The sequence below is a fragment of the Thamnophis sirtalis genome, unplaced genomic scaffold (assembly GCF_051295495.1).
Source record: "Thamnophis sirtalis isolate CommonGarterSnake01/CBP01778 unplaced genomic scaffold, rThaSir2_p1.2 scaffold_6, whole genome shotgun sequence".
Classification (NCBI taxonomy): domain Eukaryota; kingdom Metazoa; phylum Chordata; class Lepidosauria; order Squamata; family Natricidae; genus Thamnophis; species Thamnophis sirtalis.
Genome location: NW_028261386.1, coordinates 110322982 through 110338679, shown reverse-complemented (window position 1 = coordinate 110338679; position 15698 = coordinate 110322982). Strand labels below are relative to the sequence as shown.

The window sequence follows — 15698 nt, the reverse complement described above, 5'->3', positions numbered from 1 at the left end:
TTTGCACGAAAGCAGATCGAAGAAGCCTGTTCTACGACTTTGGTCGGGTTAGGTGGTAAACGAGGAAAAGTTGCCTCTAACGCTGCTCTTTATATCCACTCGGTGCTGTGTAAAAGAGGAGTAATGCATCTTCCACACTGTATGTGCTTTCCACCGAACCAGATTAATGTTTTTCTGCGCTGGATTGTCACGTTTTAATTTTTAGAAAGGGACAACCCAGGGGGTTCTACCTGCATACCTGCCAGTATTAAACCACGCCTTCCTAGTAGGCAAAGGGAGAAGCGCCGTTTTAGTGCAACGGTTGACTTGTCTTCCTTTAAAAAAAAAAAAGTGAAATGACTCTAAAACACTAGCAGATCATCCCAGGGCCCTGTTCCCAGCACAATGGAGGCTGCGCATTTGCAGAAAACTGATGTATCTATAGCTTGGGGATATCAATTATATTGAACGAGCTGAACTTGTGGGACGTTGTGACAAAATAAAAGTGGAAGTTTTAAAAGGAGCCACAATTTTCTTTCTCGTTTTGAGGAGGAGGAGGAGAGGACGAAGATGATTCGGAGTAGGTTACTTTCTAATTCACGGGAACTCCTGCCGGTTCCGCTGCGGTTTACTCCTTTCAAATCTCCCTTTTCCAATGCCAGGGAGCGAAGGACTCTCTGATTCCTGGAATAGATTGATGAGCAGGCCCCGCCCGAGTCAAGGGCTGGCGAGAGAAGTTAACCCAGCTCGGCCTTTGCGGCACAGCCTGGTATAACCTGTGACATCCACGCCATCTTTCAGCCTCAGCTTTTCGCTGGAAAGGTTATCTGCCCTTCTCTTTAACCGATATCTTCTTCTACCTCCTCGCTTTTGTACAGTCCGGGAGAGTGGGGGACCAATTTCCCTGTGATTCCAACATCAAATCAAATTCACAGGCCCTTGGGGGACCTTTTTTCTGCCCCGCATAATATAATCAGGAGCCCCCCCGCTCCAAAAAAGAGGAACTTCAGATCACGAAAAGTCAAGGCGTATTAGAGACTAGATAAAAATCTCAATTGGGGTGGGAGTGGGGATCATGAAAGAAGAGATACTGATGAGTAACTGCAACCCATCATTGCTCGCTCTAGAACATCCCCCCATTCTTTCCCGACCACCACTCTTAAAGTTTTGTTGTCCGTTTCAGGTGACCGAATCCCGAACCCGAGAAAATGACACAAACACCCCACGCGCCCGCTTCCTTGCTGCCTTTTATAAAGTGGGGGCTTCACAAAGAGCGAAGAACAGTGCTTGGCTTTCAAATCGTTCGGTATTTGCACAGTGATTGGAGAACCCGGGTGAAAAGGAAAGAAGGCGACACTATCCCCCAAAAGAGGGAATCTAGAACTTTTAAACCAAAATTGCCGCCTCCTCTTCTTCGACAATCTGTAGCGTTGTATTGGCGCCTAACTCACCCTTCCCCCGAGACCTCCTGCTTCTAATATAGTTGTGTGGGGATCCGGAAGAGGCTTGCTCTATCTCCTAAGTAGGATTAAAGCAAGGGGGGGGTTACTTCATAGGTAAATAGGTGAGGCCCTTACAAACAAGCCGGAAGGCAGCTGCCACTCAGATCCTCCTTGGACATAAATAGGCTTCACTGAAGTCGATGGGACTTAGCACTGAGCAAATATTGCAAGGCTCAGTCTGTAAGGTGAGGATCCTACCCGCTTGCTGAAAAGCAAGGAAGCTGCCTGGGAGTCAATGGGATTTAGATCCAGGTGCGTGTTTAGAATCCAATATTCAGTGTCGCTTTTTCTCCCGGGCCCAATTTTGGCTCGTATCGATTCCTACACAAGCAATCAAAGCCGCTGACCCAGCCCGCCGCCTTTTCTTCTCTAGTCCTCGAAATTTACTTTGGGCAAATCCTCTGGATTCCCTGCCAGCCGGGAATGGCATCCGTGAAGGACCCCGAGTTTTAAGAAGCCTGGAGGAGCGGGAGGCGAGTGAGAAGGAGTGGACTACCGCGACCATTCTTGCTTAAGAACAAGAGACCACAAGATAAACGCGGGATCGAACCGCGGCCGGGTCGGAAGAAGAATCAGAAGGGAGGCAGACAGGGAACAGAAAACAGTGCCTAAAAAAGCTGCCACAACTACCTAGAGGGGAAACAGTAACCAATCCCGGCGATTGTTTTCCCAGCCAAGGGACTTGTTCAGGTCGGGTTAGATTTCAGGGGATTCGAACGCTTTAAAAGCCGGAGTCGCTTTCTGAAAACTCCACTGCATGCCCTCTTAGAAAAAGTATCGCCAGAAGTCCGCTTATCTTTAGCCAGCCCTCCTCCCACCAAGCGCTTTCAGCATCGCAGCGGCTCTCCGGCTGCCCCAGTGCAACCGTTCCATACTCGCGTGCGTTGAGTCCAGCGGCTTCCACCAGCTCATATTTGGCCGCCGCTAATCCCCTAGAGGCTTAACCTCTCCTCCCCAGCCCGTTTCAACCTCCTTCCTGCCCAGATATTCGGCGGCTTCCCAAGCCAAGAGGAGCTGGGACAGGAGACCCCTTCTCCTCCGGCCGCTCTGATTACTCGCAGGCTACAAGCCACACCATATGCTGCTGCTGATCGAACAAGCCCGCCAGGGAGGTGCGGGTAATTGAGCAGATCCGCCGCGAAGCACGAACTCAAGGTAGCCTGCCGAGATCGAAGCGGTGGGAAAAGCGCGGCTAATCGTCTTGGAGAAGCTGCACCGGGTCTTTATTCGTTGGCTCCCTGCCATCCGCTCCCCCTCGACAAAAATGCCAAAACCAGTCTAAACATCTGGCTGGCTGTGCGACGAACCATAATAATGATAATAATCGTCACAACAGCAGCATCCCGCTTACATTCACCTAAAAGGTGACCTCCAGCGAAGCTCTCCGAAGAGATGCAAATATATTTAAAAATCACATCTCCAATGCCTTTGCCTCCGCTTTCTTTCCAAGGTGTTTCCGGACAGAGGGCATCTAATGTTAAAACTCCCCAGCCTGTCTTTTTTAAAATGCCGAGTTACTGTGTGACTTTCCCAAGGCGACAGCGCAATTCGATAGCCGCTGAGCGGCTTTCGGTAGTCCGTGGAAGGATGCTCCTTTTTCCCTGGAGCGCTCCCAAACGTACCCGCAGACAATTTTCATTGAAAGCAAAGAGGCTTCCTTGCGAACAAACGGTTTGCTTTTATATCCCGCTGATCCCCGCGCTGTAAACCTCCGTAAATACACGAATTCTCGAAATCTTTGGCTACCTCGTGCGAAAAAACCCAGCTGGAATGCAATGGGAATCTTATTTCAAAGTGTCCCGGTGCATAGCAAACCTATGGCCCTTTCCATTATCTTTTGCTGGTCACGATCCAACCCAAATCAAGCGTTTGTGCCCTCCCCCGCGCTCCTTTTAGTGTGGTTGTTGAAGCAAGCGGTTAATTCTGCTGCTCTTGAAGTCAGTAAGGCTTAAAGAAATATAACCTGGGTCTCCTGCCGTGCAAACAGCTTGCCTGTCATGTTAATACACTGTATTGGACATCGTCAAAGGGGAAACAGCTAAAACCCCAGTTCCAAATCCAGTTACTTTGTTGTTCTGATCCCAGATGTATACATATGTTCTGTATTGACAACACAAGCTTCCTTGGAAAGAAGTTCCGTTTTAAAGGGTTTGTAAAAACTTCAAAGGCAATAGGATAAAGATGCAGTTTCTATTAAATTCTAAGTTGACAAATTGATTGAAAATTCACTTCCATTAACAGATGTGGAAATACAAATCTCTTTCTACTGTTTTCTTACTCTGGTTCATAACAAGTTTGAATCTATTACATGTGTCCATAAATTCCACTGGGAAAAACTGCAAGTTTCAATGGCCAGCCCATTTTTGCTGAATTTTTCCCATCCCTGGCTAGAATAAAATTTTAAAGTAGTTACATATCCCATTACACAAAACAAATCCCTTGAAAAATTTAAATCAAAGGAAAATAAATGTATCTGTAAATCCTACATCAATTTTCCTGATAAATCTACATAGGATTGTCTCATTAGACTATTCCAGATGTGGATAAATTCGAAACATCTTTGTCTTTTTTTTTACTATCCGGGACCTTTACTCTAGGAAACATTTATAGTGATAGTTAGAATTTGGGCTCTGCAGAAAAAAAATTATCTTCCTCACATTTCACTAGAAGCTCTTTAGAGTTGTATGCTCTACCTACCTACTTATAAGAATTTGATTTTTCCTTAAAGTCTGGGTCAGAGACCAAAAAAGGAGACTCATATTCTAGTTTCTGGCCTTATTTTCTTCAGGGTGGAGTTCACTGACTCTTTCTCACTCTGGTTTTGATTTCCATCCTGTGCCAGGCATGACAACAGTGTTTTCCCACCCTAAAGATAAAAACTTGTTCATCTGAGGGATGAAATATGACTTTCCTAGCCAAAGAGGCCTTATTCCAAGGAATGGTTTTTATTTCCCTACCCACCTGGACACAGAACCCAGGCGAAGATTGTGATTTCCACTTGGTCTCCAATGGAGATCATGGATATTCGATCCAGATGTGACACATTCATACATATTCACATTTGAGATTCCTTTCTTGTGCCTATCTCTCTTTCTTCCCTCGACTGGAGTTGTGCCACCTTGGTCCACACAATAGAAACTCTTAGAATCTGGGTCAATATTTAGCTTGGTATTAATTTCTTGCCTTCCTTCTCCCTCCTCCCAAATTTTTCTATGGTAAATAAGAGGGAGATGCCCGTTGGGGCAATCCACGTGGCTTGACGAGGGGGGGTAGGGGTAGGTGGGATGGTTTGTTTGTTTTAGTCACTGGAAGTGGCAGCTGAACTCCCAGCTTCATTGTGTTGACAAAGGTGCCGCTGGTTCCCCCAGCCAAACAGGTCCTACATACCAAAGAGGAAAGGGTTTGGGGGGGGGGGAGGAGGAGGAGGAGGAGGAGAAGTAGCAGACAAAAGAGGAAAGTCTCCAGAGAACTTTCTGTAAAATCCACACAACTTCTGCCCTACGAATAGGTAAGTTTTCACTGGACTGCCCTTAGCCTTTGTCAGTCGCTCTGGAAGTTCTCTTGAAGAGACAAAAGAGGCGGAAGTCAAGGTTGGCCCAGCCAGGAAGAATAACCCTATTGGTTCCACTCTCCCTAAGGCATTAGAGAGATGAAAGGCTGGGGGGGGGGGTGCTACTTACCTTCCGGGAACACCACCCTCATTTTTAAGTAGCTGGTAGTGAGCCGAATGATGGAGGCCTTGTCCAGTTGCGAGGTAATAGCCGAAGGCAATGGCAGAAGCTTGGCCAGTTCGTAGAATTCGCTGTTTTCTTTCTCCCGCCTAGTTCGGGCAGCGTTTTTGGATTTCTCTTTCATGGTGCTTTCTTTTCCCTTCTCTGCGACCAGGCCAGCTCCGCAGATGCATCCAAGACGAAAGATCACTCCCAGCAAAGCATGGCCAGCTCCGCTTGGCTTGGCTCGGCGTCCCTAGTCTAAGCCATTTCTCCAAAACCTCCGGCGCTGGGGTTTGCAGTGGGGCGGAGGCGAGCGCAGAGCGGCCTTACCAGCTGAAGAGCAGCATTATATGAAACCCTCGATTTCAACAAAGCCGCCGAGAGAACCCACCAAGTGAGGAATCCAGAGGAAAGAGCCCCAAAGGCGTGGTTGACTCTCGGAAATTTAGCCCAGGACCCTGGCGTTTCTCTTCTTTTTCTGCTGTCCAAAGTAACTCCTCCACCCAGGAGACCTCATAGCGCTTCTCTTTTGGGCGTCCTTCCTCTTTCTCAGGATCGCCAAGCTTCGGGGCGCAGACCTTTGGCAATCGGCCGACCCAGGCCCCCTTCCTTCAAGCAACTGTGAAGACAATAGCGGCGGGACGGGGGGGGGGAACAGAAAGAGTCAAAGGTTAATATTCGGACAAGGGTCCTCTTTTGATAAAATCTGCGAAATGGGAATCCCTTCGCCCATTAATTAAGGCCACGAATACAACACAGCGACTTTGGAGGAACTCAGGATAGGATTCTGCTGTAGGTACTGCGCATGGCTGCGAAGGAGAAGGCCGAGATAGACTATTACTTTTTTTAAGCAATGGCTGGAAAGGAATAAAGTCGAGGGGATTTAAAGGCCCTTGGAGGCTCCCCTACGGAAATGCCGAAGGGAATTGATACCGGTCGGAAAATGAGGTATCTGTCCACTGCAGCTTTGGATCTGGCCGATTCCAAATAACCTTCAGCTTCGCTCCAGAGTTTTAAAAATAATGTTCACAGCGGTAATTCTTGAGCAGACCCCCCTCCCTATGGACTTTCTCCATGTTAAGCCCAGAGATGGGCTTCGTGCGGTATATAATTTATAGGAGACAAAAGGGCCCATTCGAATGACCACGCGCGTCCTTTTATATATTTTATATATAAAATGCTCAGATACCAATTTCTAATTTCACCATTTCCTTCTAGCAGCCACTCCTTCTTTGAGGGATGGTCGGCTTCGTTCAGCTAAGCTACAAGCCAGCCACTTCCTCATAAGCTCTCCATCCACAAATCACTTACGCCGTACTTCATCTGCTTGGACAACTTTCTTACGCCTTGGCCAAAGTCCCACTTGGAAGTCATTATCACGAGCCCCGACTTAAACCCGGAGCTCCGACTTAAACGTCTCGAGGATGGCGATCCTACGGTAAATAATCCCGGGTCTTCTCCCCCCTCCCCTCCTATAAATCGAACCGTAGCGCAAAGTGATCGCTTACCGCTCGGCGTTTTCCATTCACCCCAGTTTCGAAATCGCTCTTTTGCGGTATGGAAGTTTTTAAAAAGGTCCCCGCCTGCTCTCCCTCCCTCCTTTCCCCTTGTGCAGAGATACGTAGAGCCAAAAAGCGCATCTTTCAGCTAGACAAGCCGCCCAGGAGAAGAACGAGGGTGACTCCTAGTCGAGCCAAAGAGAAGAGTTACTTTCCCTCGCCCGCCCAGTCCCCCCTCCCACCGCAACAGCCTCCGGGTGTCTCCTGTTTCTCCCTCCCCCAGCTGCCGCCCCCTCCACCTACCTGCACTCCCCAAGCCCAAGGTGACAGTGGCGAGCGAGGCTTTAATAAAGATCAGGGAGATCCGTCAAAGGTGGAAAAGTTCTTCTCCCACGGGTGGAAAGTGGGGAATCTATGCCTTCTCATCCTCTAGCGTTGCTGTCCGGCTCGTCCAGGATTGTATTCGGGAGGAAGCGACAGTTAATGAGGAATCCTTAATTTTCAGGCTGAGAAATGCCTAATAAACTTCTGGATAGCCAAAAGGGCTTTTTACCTAACTTCATTTCTCAGCCCTGCTTCAGTCTGCCCGGCCTTAATGCCACTCACACGGCAAGCTGGCTTCCTATTGGAACAGAGCTCCGAAAGGCCGGCCTCTTACTGGTTGAGCGGCGGAGTTACGTCACCCGTTTCTAGGCACACCCCTTTTTACCCTTGTTGCGGGCCTGAAAGCACCGTAGCCGCGTCCAGTTTGTGACCTCTCGGCTCCCGAGTGGACGCGGGAAAGGACACCTGGCTCGTCTCTTCAGCGGAGTCCGAGACAGACTAAAGAAGGCACCGATGGGTGGGTGGGGACGAGCCGTTGCTGCTCAGGTCCCGGGAAACGGAGAAAACTGGGAACAAGTGGGTTTTTCTGTTCTTTTCCGCAAGGCACTGCTCAGTTAAAAAAAGGCCTTTACTTCTGGCAAGAGGGGAAAAGTTTGTAGCAAATACTTTTCTACAACTGTACCAAAATGTCCGCTTTCCCACGAGTAAATATCGAGTTTCCATTAGGTTTTGCAGGTCAGGCGACGCCACTTACCGCCGTAGAAAACGGGGGAAAGAATGTATTCGTGTAATATAAGTAAATCAAGGAGCCCGCGGTTTAAATATATTTGGTGGCGGAAAGCCATTCCTTTGCAAGGTGTTCTACCTTACCTGTTTTTTTTTCCTTTTTCGTTTTTTTTTTTAAAAAAACCTGTATTAATGTACAAACTGACTTGAAATCTAAGAAGGTCTTAAAGTTACTTGGTCCAACTGAATACCCGAGAGATTGCAACAGAGAGATTAGTTTCGCAGTTCGAGTTGTTCAAACGAATCTGATCCTAAGTACTCGGAAATGAATTCCACAATTTTGGAAATATGCCGTTAGAATTTTCCGCAGAATGTCTTTCTGTTTATTAGCTGAATTTGGATTTGAGGTCCTTAACATGCTTCGGGGAATAGGGAATATAACAGGAATTATTTTGGCTAATTTACAACTAGACCTTCCCCAACGCACCGATTAAAAGCCTCTCTTCTCAATTTCAGGAATAGTCCCACCCACAGTCAGTTAATTCCGCCAGGCTTGACGGTGTTATAAAATGAAAAATCTGTGTTGGCAGAAACTGAGGTTCAGGTCAACAGAACAGCCAAACTCTTTCATACACACTTTATCCCTCTTTAAAAGCAGAAGGTAGGAGAGTAGCGATCCCGGTTAGAAAGACATGCAGTACTGGAAAGTTGGAGTCAGAATCTCAGCCAACTCGTGAGAGCTGCTTGTTCCTGGGGGGAAAATCTCACTGAATCGAATGCGATTGATTCTCGCTAAGTATGCAGGGTTTCAATCCGACATTGTTTTTTCAAACGGCAAGGTTGCAAAAACCTAATCGTTTTGCTTTTGCAACGCTGCAAATCTCCCAAAATGCTCCTTCGCCTTCGTCCGTTCAAATCTCGCTCGAATTGTTAAAATAAATAAATAAATAAATAAATCCGAAGACCAATGTACCCTCGCACATGCATGCGCATAAACCGCATTGTCTTGTGGCTGAATATGAATCTTCGCATGCTCTCCTGCATGGGTACAGGATCGCCTTGATCGTGAGGAAATGTAGCGTCTCCGAACACAAGTCTAGTGCAAAATATTGTAGTGAATTTTCCTGTCTGATGTGTGAGTTCAAAATATTATCTGCTCGGGTTTTGAAGGGAGTGGACGGCCACAGGCCCGGTCCAAGGAGGTTTGAAGAAGGCTCAAAACCCTCGTGAGTTTTGCACCGCTTCGAGGATCCAGGTTCTTGATGAGAGCCAGCCTGCTTACCACGCAGAGTAGCTTCAAAAGGTATTCCTTTCCCTTACTCCGGCATTTGTTTTACACAACAGCTGATAGATTTAGAAATTGCGGAAGGATGCCTTTTGAGGTGAGGTGCATATGTTCTCCGAATGCGTTGGTGTTGACCAGCGCCAAGTAAAATTATACCCCATTAAGTGAGAACAAGAAGCGATGGTTCCCTTTCGGCCCGGCTCGCTCGTGAACACCTGAAAACTGTGTGTTCGCGCGGGCGCGCGCGTGTAGGATCTGCTTTACACACACATTAAGCCATAATGTTTTGTTTCGGCTTAAGATATTTTATAAACCCGGACACGTGATTTGTGGCTCACCGTGCTTGCACCCAAGGAAATGTGACTTATTCAAGAACCCACGGTAAAAACACTACGTGAATCAGATCGTGTAAATGGTGTATGTAAGATTGGGAGAGCGGGGTTCTTTTCCCTAAACGATACTGTGAGTTTTTGGAGAGAAGGTAAGTTAAAAGCCACAGACGTATATTAAAGATGTTCCCTACTACTTCGGCTGTGACATTCATTGTTCTTTCAAAGACCTGAAGTCAGAATGCCATCGTGTGGATGTAACAAGTGTTCCTACTCTCAAGTCGAACGCAGTTGATCAACCGATTTTTTCAATTGTGATTTCTTTTTTTAAACTAAAGTACTGATGGCTGGATTTCAGAGCCACTTGTTGAAAGTACGATTTTTTTTATCGACAGTGTGTCCTAATGCATGTTTATAATCCCGTTCGTTTGTCTTCACGGGATTTCTAATAAACAGAGTGTATTGCAGCGTTAACGAGTCAGTGTATTGCAGCGTTGGCTCTGGTTCGGAGAGACCGATTAAAAACCTATTGGATCCCAGAGCGGAGTTCCCAAAACTGTTGTGCGAATAAAAGGGAGACTCTTCGGTCGGGTCTCTCGAGCCTCTCAGAAGCAAATCCGAAACACAAATGCAAGAAGTAAATAAATAAACGATTAGCATCTGACAGCATCTTGGCAGTTTACGGCCCACGCTAAATGTAAACAAATCTCGGCTACGTTCCGTCTGTTAGCAATCTTTTTTTTAACCCTCTGCAAAAATGAAACCGTCAGGAAAGCAGAATCGAGTGGTGTATAGGAAACGGGGGAGAACGGCGGGGCCGAAGCAACGTTTCAAGTTGTCCTTGTCCCATCCAGATTTGCCGGGAATTCTTATTCTGAATCCCTAAGGAGAAATCGGGCACGTTCCGGCGTCGAAACACCTCCAAAGTCGCCCAGCGGCCGACGTCCTCCCAAGTCAAGAGAGAGGCTTGAGGGCAGAGGAACCGGAGGGAGAAGTAACGCCGGGCCTCCCTAGAAGTAAAACTCTCTTCCCCGATCTGAAAGCCGCAGGTCAGGCCGGAGCCATTCTTCTCGGTAAACACACGGGGGAAGGGGGGATGCGAGGGAAGAACACGGCAAACACGCGGGGGAGCAAGAAGGTGGGATGGGTCGGTGTCTTAAAAGCCGTTTCCCCACGCGGGCTTTCTAGCGTTTCCACAGCCGGCCGTGGTTGTGGCGAGACATCGTCGAGGTTCCCCCCGCCCTTCTTTTAGCGCCACTCAGCCCTGGAACAAATCTGCAGGTGCAAAGCGGCCTAGAATACGTTTATTCTGAAGTAAACACTACGCTTAAAATCTCTCCGAGGCCGGCGGGTTGGCCTTGTTTCCAAGCCTGTTGGCAGCAGGGGATTCCCAATGGCCGCTGGGAAGTTTCCCGCCGGGGCTGCGAAGGCCCCGCCGCCATTGCCGGCTCTGAAGGAAAGCCGGAAACAGGGTCAACGTGTTAGGGCGAAATAAGTGGTTTCCTTTGGCCTTCGGGAAGTCAGAGAGTGTCGGGAAGGAGAAAGAGCCAAGGGAGACGCACTGACTATAGGCGCACTTAGGTGAAGGGAGGGGGTATAAGGATTGCAGCACCTATCCATTCGGGCTGTGGTGTGGGGAGCAAGCCCCACAGTATTCTCAATGACCAATGGGAAGTGTAATTCCAAGTTTAAGGCATCAGCTCGAGAAAGGTGATAGCAGCACTAGTTGCAAAAGGGGCACTTGTCCTTGAATACAAAATACCTATCTGGGCAGGAAGAGAAGCAGTGGCTTATCCATTATTGGTGGACCACCTTTACAGACAGGAACTAGATGGATTATAAATTGAGTCTCTGGGACCCCTCTCCCATCCTAATTGCTTTTGTAGTAGCTGCGGCAGGAGGCTCCGCCCACCTGCCCAGGGGCTTCTGTGCATGCATAGAAGAGTTGTGCGCACATCCAAACCAGTAGTAAAAAAAAATGGCAAATGACCTCTGTCCTATATGATTAGTGAACTTCTGGCCTGGAGTCCTGCTAGCCCAGGAATTCCCTTAGTTAAATTCTTCACACTTAACTACAAACTATGCCAGGGCAAGCTTATTTTCCCAGTCACCCTGTCAGGAGAAATCCATGCAATTCACAAACTGCTTCAAACCAAGATTTGGATCCAGTGTGAAACTAAACAGTTAGCCTACAGGTATTTTGAGGAAATGGGAGTTCTCCATTCTGTTCTTTTGGGACTTGATTTGGAGAAAGGGCAAATTACAGAGTGCCCTTCTGGTGCAGGATTTAGTATTGTGGCGAACCGCTGATGTCACCTTGTTGAAGTAAAGTGGGAAATATCTTCATGTGACAAGCTAACATGTACAAAACATACTTCCACAAATGGAAGAACTGGATTCAAAGGAAATATCTGAGAATACTCTGGATTCATCCTCTATTGAGGGCTCAGTTAACTATACCTCCAGACTACCAATATGTGTTTGAGTTATGGTGAGCTCTCTATATAAAGTGAAAATGCCCAAGTAAAGTGAATTTGAACAGATTTCCTATCTAACAACTCAGGATAACCCATGTAGTTGGCAGAACCTGACCAACCTTTGCTGATCTTGAAAAATTAAGTAGGTTTGGACTTGACTAATACTTGATAGGAGACCATAAAAAAACTTGCCAGACTGTAGGCTGGACCAGAAGTTGCCAAATTTCTTAAAACCAGAAATGGCAAGTCAAGAAAACTTCATAGATGTGTCCATGCAATTACTAACCTGCTCTACTGGAAACAGTCTGGTTGGCTTTCAGTAATTCATTTCAGGGGTGAAAATCGACCGGTTTGGACTGGTTCAGGCGAACTGGTAGGACTGATTTGAATCAGTTCACTGAACCAGTAAAAACCACCCCGGTTGGCCTCGCCCTCAGCTTCCCGGTTGTCTGCCTGCCCAGTTGTTGCCTACTCCTTCTGGCCGCTCACTTGTTTGCCCCTTCCAGCCGCCACGCCCACAGAACCAATAGGGAAAAATTCTAATGTCTTCACTGATTCATTTAATCATAATTGTTAATTGTGGTGTAAACTAATCAAATTACTATTATCTTCTGCAGCATATTCTTTAGGATAAAATAATCTGTTTTTTAGATACTACTATTGTCTCTTTTTTAAATTAAATTGCTTAGTTTGAACAGGTCACCATAAAACATAAAAACAAGAATAAGGCAATGTCCAAATATTTTAGACTTCAATTCCTATAAGCTCCAGATAGCATAAACAATGGCAAGGAATTATGGGAGCACACCCAACAATATACATAATATCTGGAAGATACCAGGATGCTTAGACTTTTTTCTAGAATCTTGTCTTTGTATAGTAAATAAAGTGGAATATTTATATTACAGTCTATTGGGGAACCTCATTCTAATCCCTTTTAGAAATGGACTCTCCCCTATTTTACTGTATATATAGCTCACTTTTCTGATTGAATAGAAAACAATTCATAACAATTCTAGAACTCTAATAAAACCACAAGTAAAACAAAATATAGTTTTCTTAATTTAAAAGGTAGGAACTTAAAAGATGTGTGTATGCCAACACATTGCACCAGGCTCTTTGGAAATACTATCAAAGTGAGAAGGGATTTGGGATTGAAATACTCATTTATTTAAGTACAAGCTTTGGGTAAGTGAGGATGATTCAAATGTGACTGGAGTTCTTTTCCCATTAACCAAGAAATAGGTTGAATTCAGTAGAATGATATTTTGATTTGATGTGTACAAAATTGCACTGCCAGATTACAATCCTGATAGGCAACCCTTTCCTAATAATAAGCCCCACTGAACTAAAGATTCAGACCACATCCCCTCTCTTGACTTAAACGCTATTCACTCCTCCTCCTGTTGGCAAAAGAGATTGCTGTTACAAATGTGGTTTCTGGAGCATTGATTCCATCCTGGGTTTGTCACATTTCTAGTGAATGTGTTGCCTTCCCTGTTAGATATGCTAAAACTCTTTTCCTTTTCTCCAGCATTATCATCCTTCTTTTTATTAACTAGTGAGAAATATACACAAACCTGAGCGCTCTAACAAGCAGGTACAGGGATATGGGTCTTCTGAGATGAGGATAATAATGATTTATTAAACTTCTATGCCTTCTGTTTTCTAATGGCTCTGAGTGACTCACAATGATCAAACACATTATTATTAGAAATATTTATTTCTCCTTTTCGGGCTCTAACAGTCATATGCCTAATTGCTTTGCAAAACTATCTTTTAAGGGCATATTGCAGTGGTACCGTAATAGTTACTTGTGTGCAGTGGATAGATGTATGTATGGGACAGAAAGAGAAGTTAGGTGAAGCAATATGACGTGTACTGCTAAATATCCTAACAGTGTGATTATAAAAAGTAACGTGGAATGTAGCCAGTAAGAGAGTAAACAACTACGAGAAATGGCAGGGATAGATCCCAGTCAATATTGCAAGGGAAGGGGTGTTGATTTCCCTAACAAATACACAATATCAAATCTAACTGGCAATAAGTGGCTGTAGACAAATAGGGATTTCATCTTATCTAGCTCTGAAGGTTAGCATTTTCAGAGAAGTGTCAAAATGAAGAAAAATATCACTAGCATCAGCAGCTGCTATTTTTGGCATTCCAGTTAAACCTTAAAAAGGAGCACTACATACAACACAGGGATGAAAACATAGCTTGATATATTCAGAAGAAAAAAACCTGCCTATGATCACTGAACATATCTGGTGTTCTGTAGAAGAGCTGCAAAGTCAATACGTTATTCAGAGATGTGCAATTATCTCATGCTTTATTTTCTTCTAAATTTGTCACTGGTACTTGTAAAGTACTTCTAAATATTTCCAACATATGCTATATAACATATATTCACATGGATTTTCAGAATAAAGCTTGCTTTAAACCCCATGGAAAGAGAAATGAAAAATTGTTTTTATCATTCCTTGATGGAACAACTCTGGAAGATGTCTACAGCTTCAGATGACCCTTGAACTTCCAGACAGCAAGCCTAGGATGTAATCCTTCCCCTCCTCAGCTGGTTTCCAATTTGGAACCCCATTTTAATTATACTTTATAATCTTTGTAGACATTAAACTATCAAAAACTGTTTTCAGGTCCCAGGGGCTTTAATAGTATAGTATTTTAAAGTACCTGATATCTTCTGAATTACACTCCCAATGTCTCCAAGTTCAAGAAGCTGGGATTTAATTTCAATGTTAAAGCTAAATAATTCTAATTGTGTAAATTGTCCAGAGGGATGATGATAAAAAAAATGCTCCTCGGAATGGAAAATGTTGCTGAGTGGAAACTTAAGAAACCTGGCTTTATTTTATTGGGAGATTTTGACCCAATCACAGACAATGCATTGTTCTTATCATGGCTATTATGCAAATAAATGTGACAGACTATTGAATAGTATGCCATATCATTATGTAACTATGGTTAAACAACCACAAATAGGACAAATGTGACTTCCCACCCTGGCGTTTTTTCCATTGCTTTCCAACCTCAGTTCCCCAGCTTTAAAATGGGAACAAAAGTCTAGGCCATCTCAGAGGACATTCTCTTGAGAAAATGAATATTGCATCTGGCATAATCTATTGTTTATGCTTTGCATTATTATAAGTTTTGGAATAATGATTTTACAAGACTTCAAAGGACATTTGCCATTTGCATTCTTCTGACCTGGAGCTGGGAACTAGCTCTGAATGTAGATTTTAGATTTCTACACTCATTCCAGATGTATGAGTGACTTTGCTCTACCCCAGCATTTCTTCCTCTTGGCTCTTTTTAATGCTCCTGGCAGAAATGATAATGAGAAAGTATTCCAGCAGGAGGAGCTGGTTTAGAAGCAAATGGATTCCATGGCAACTCCTGACTCCCCATGACATCAAATAGCAATCCTCTGTGTTGGAAATTGCCTGCGTGGCTGTCTTCCCAAGATCAGGTCTTTATTGTGGGGAGGTTTCCTTGTTTCAAGTCAAAGATGCTAAGAATTCCATATCCTGTGCATGAATAAGCATGAAGTGTCCACTTCTGAAAAACACACACAGGCTGCTGTCTGTCTGTCAAACCTGCATTTTGATTTTTAAATATAGCTCTGTGGTTTGAAAAAGTAAAAAAAAAAGGTAAAATGAGGAAAAAAGGCCTGAGCTTAACCCTAATGAATGCACGGGCTTTTGTAGCTAGGGGAAAGAAAAGATCTGAGGAAGATTTACCATACATGAATCTTGAACCACATATTCTCATTCGGACTGGGAATACAACCCCTGGTGCAGAAAATGAACCTGCAGTCGGTCAACCCATTTGCCTTTTTTCAAAACAGGG

General features: G+C 45.0%; 1 protein-coding gene across 2 annotated transcripts in view; it reads right to left on the bottom strand.

The window, feature by feature from the left end:
* Window positions 1-6245, bottom strand: part of SIM1 (SIM bHLH transcription factor 1) — a 69153-nt gene extending 62908 nt beyond the window's left edge. For both annotated transcript variants that reach the window (XM_014051824.2, XM_014051826.2), the window contains exon 1: window positions 5162-6245. In XM_014051824.2, the coding sequence (XP_013907299.2) occupies window positions 5162-5336 (175 nt within the window). In that variant the 5' untranslated portion in view covers window positions 5337-6245. The remainder of the gene's footprint in view (window positions 1-5161) is intronic.
* Between the last annotated feature and the right edge of the window lie 9453 nt (window positions 6246-15698).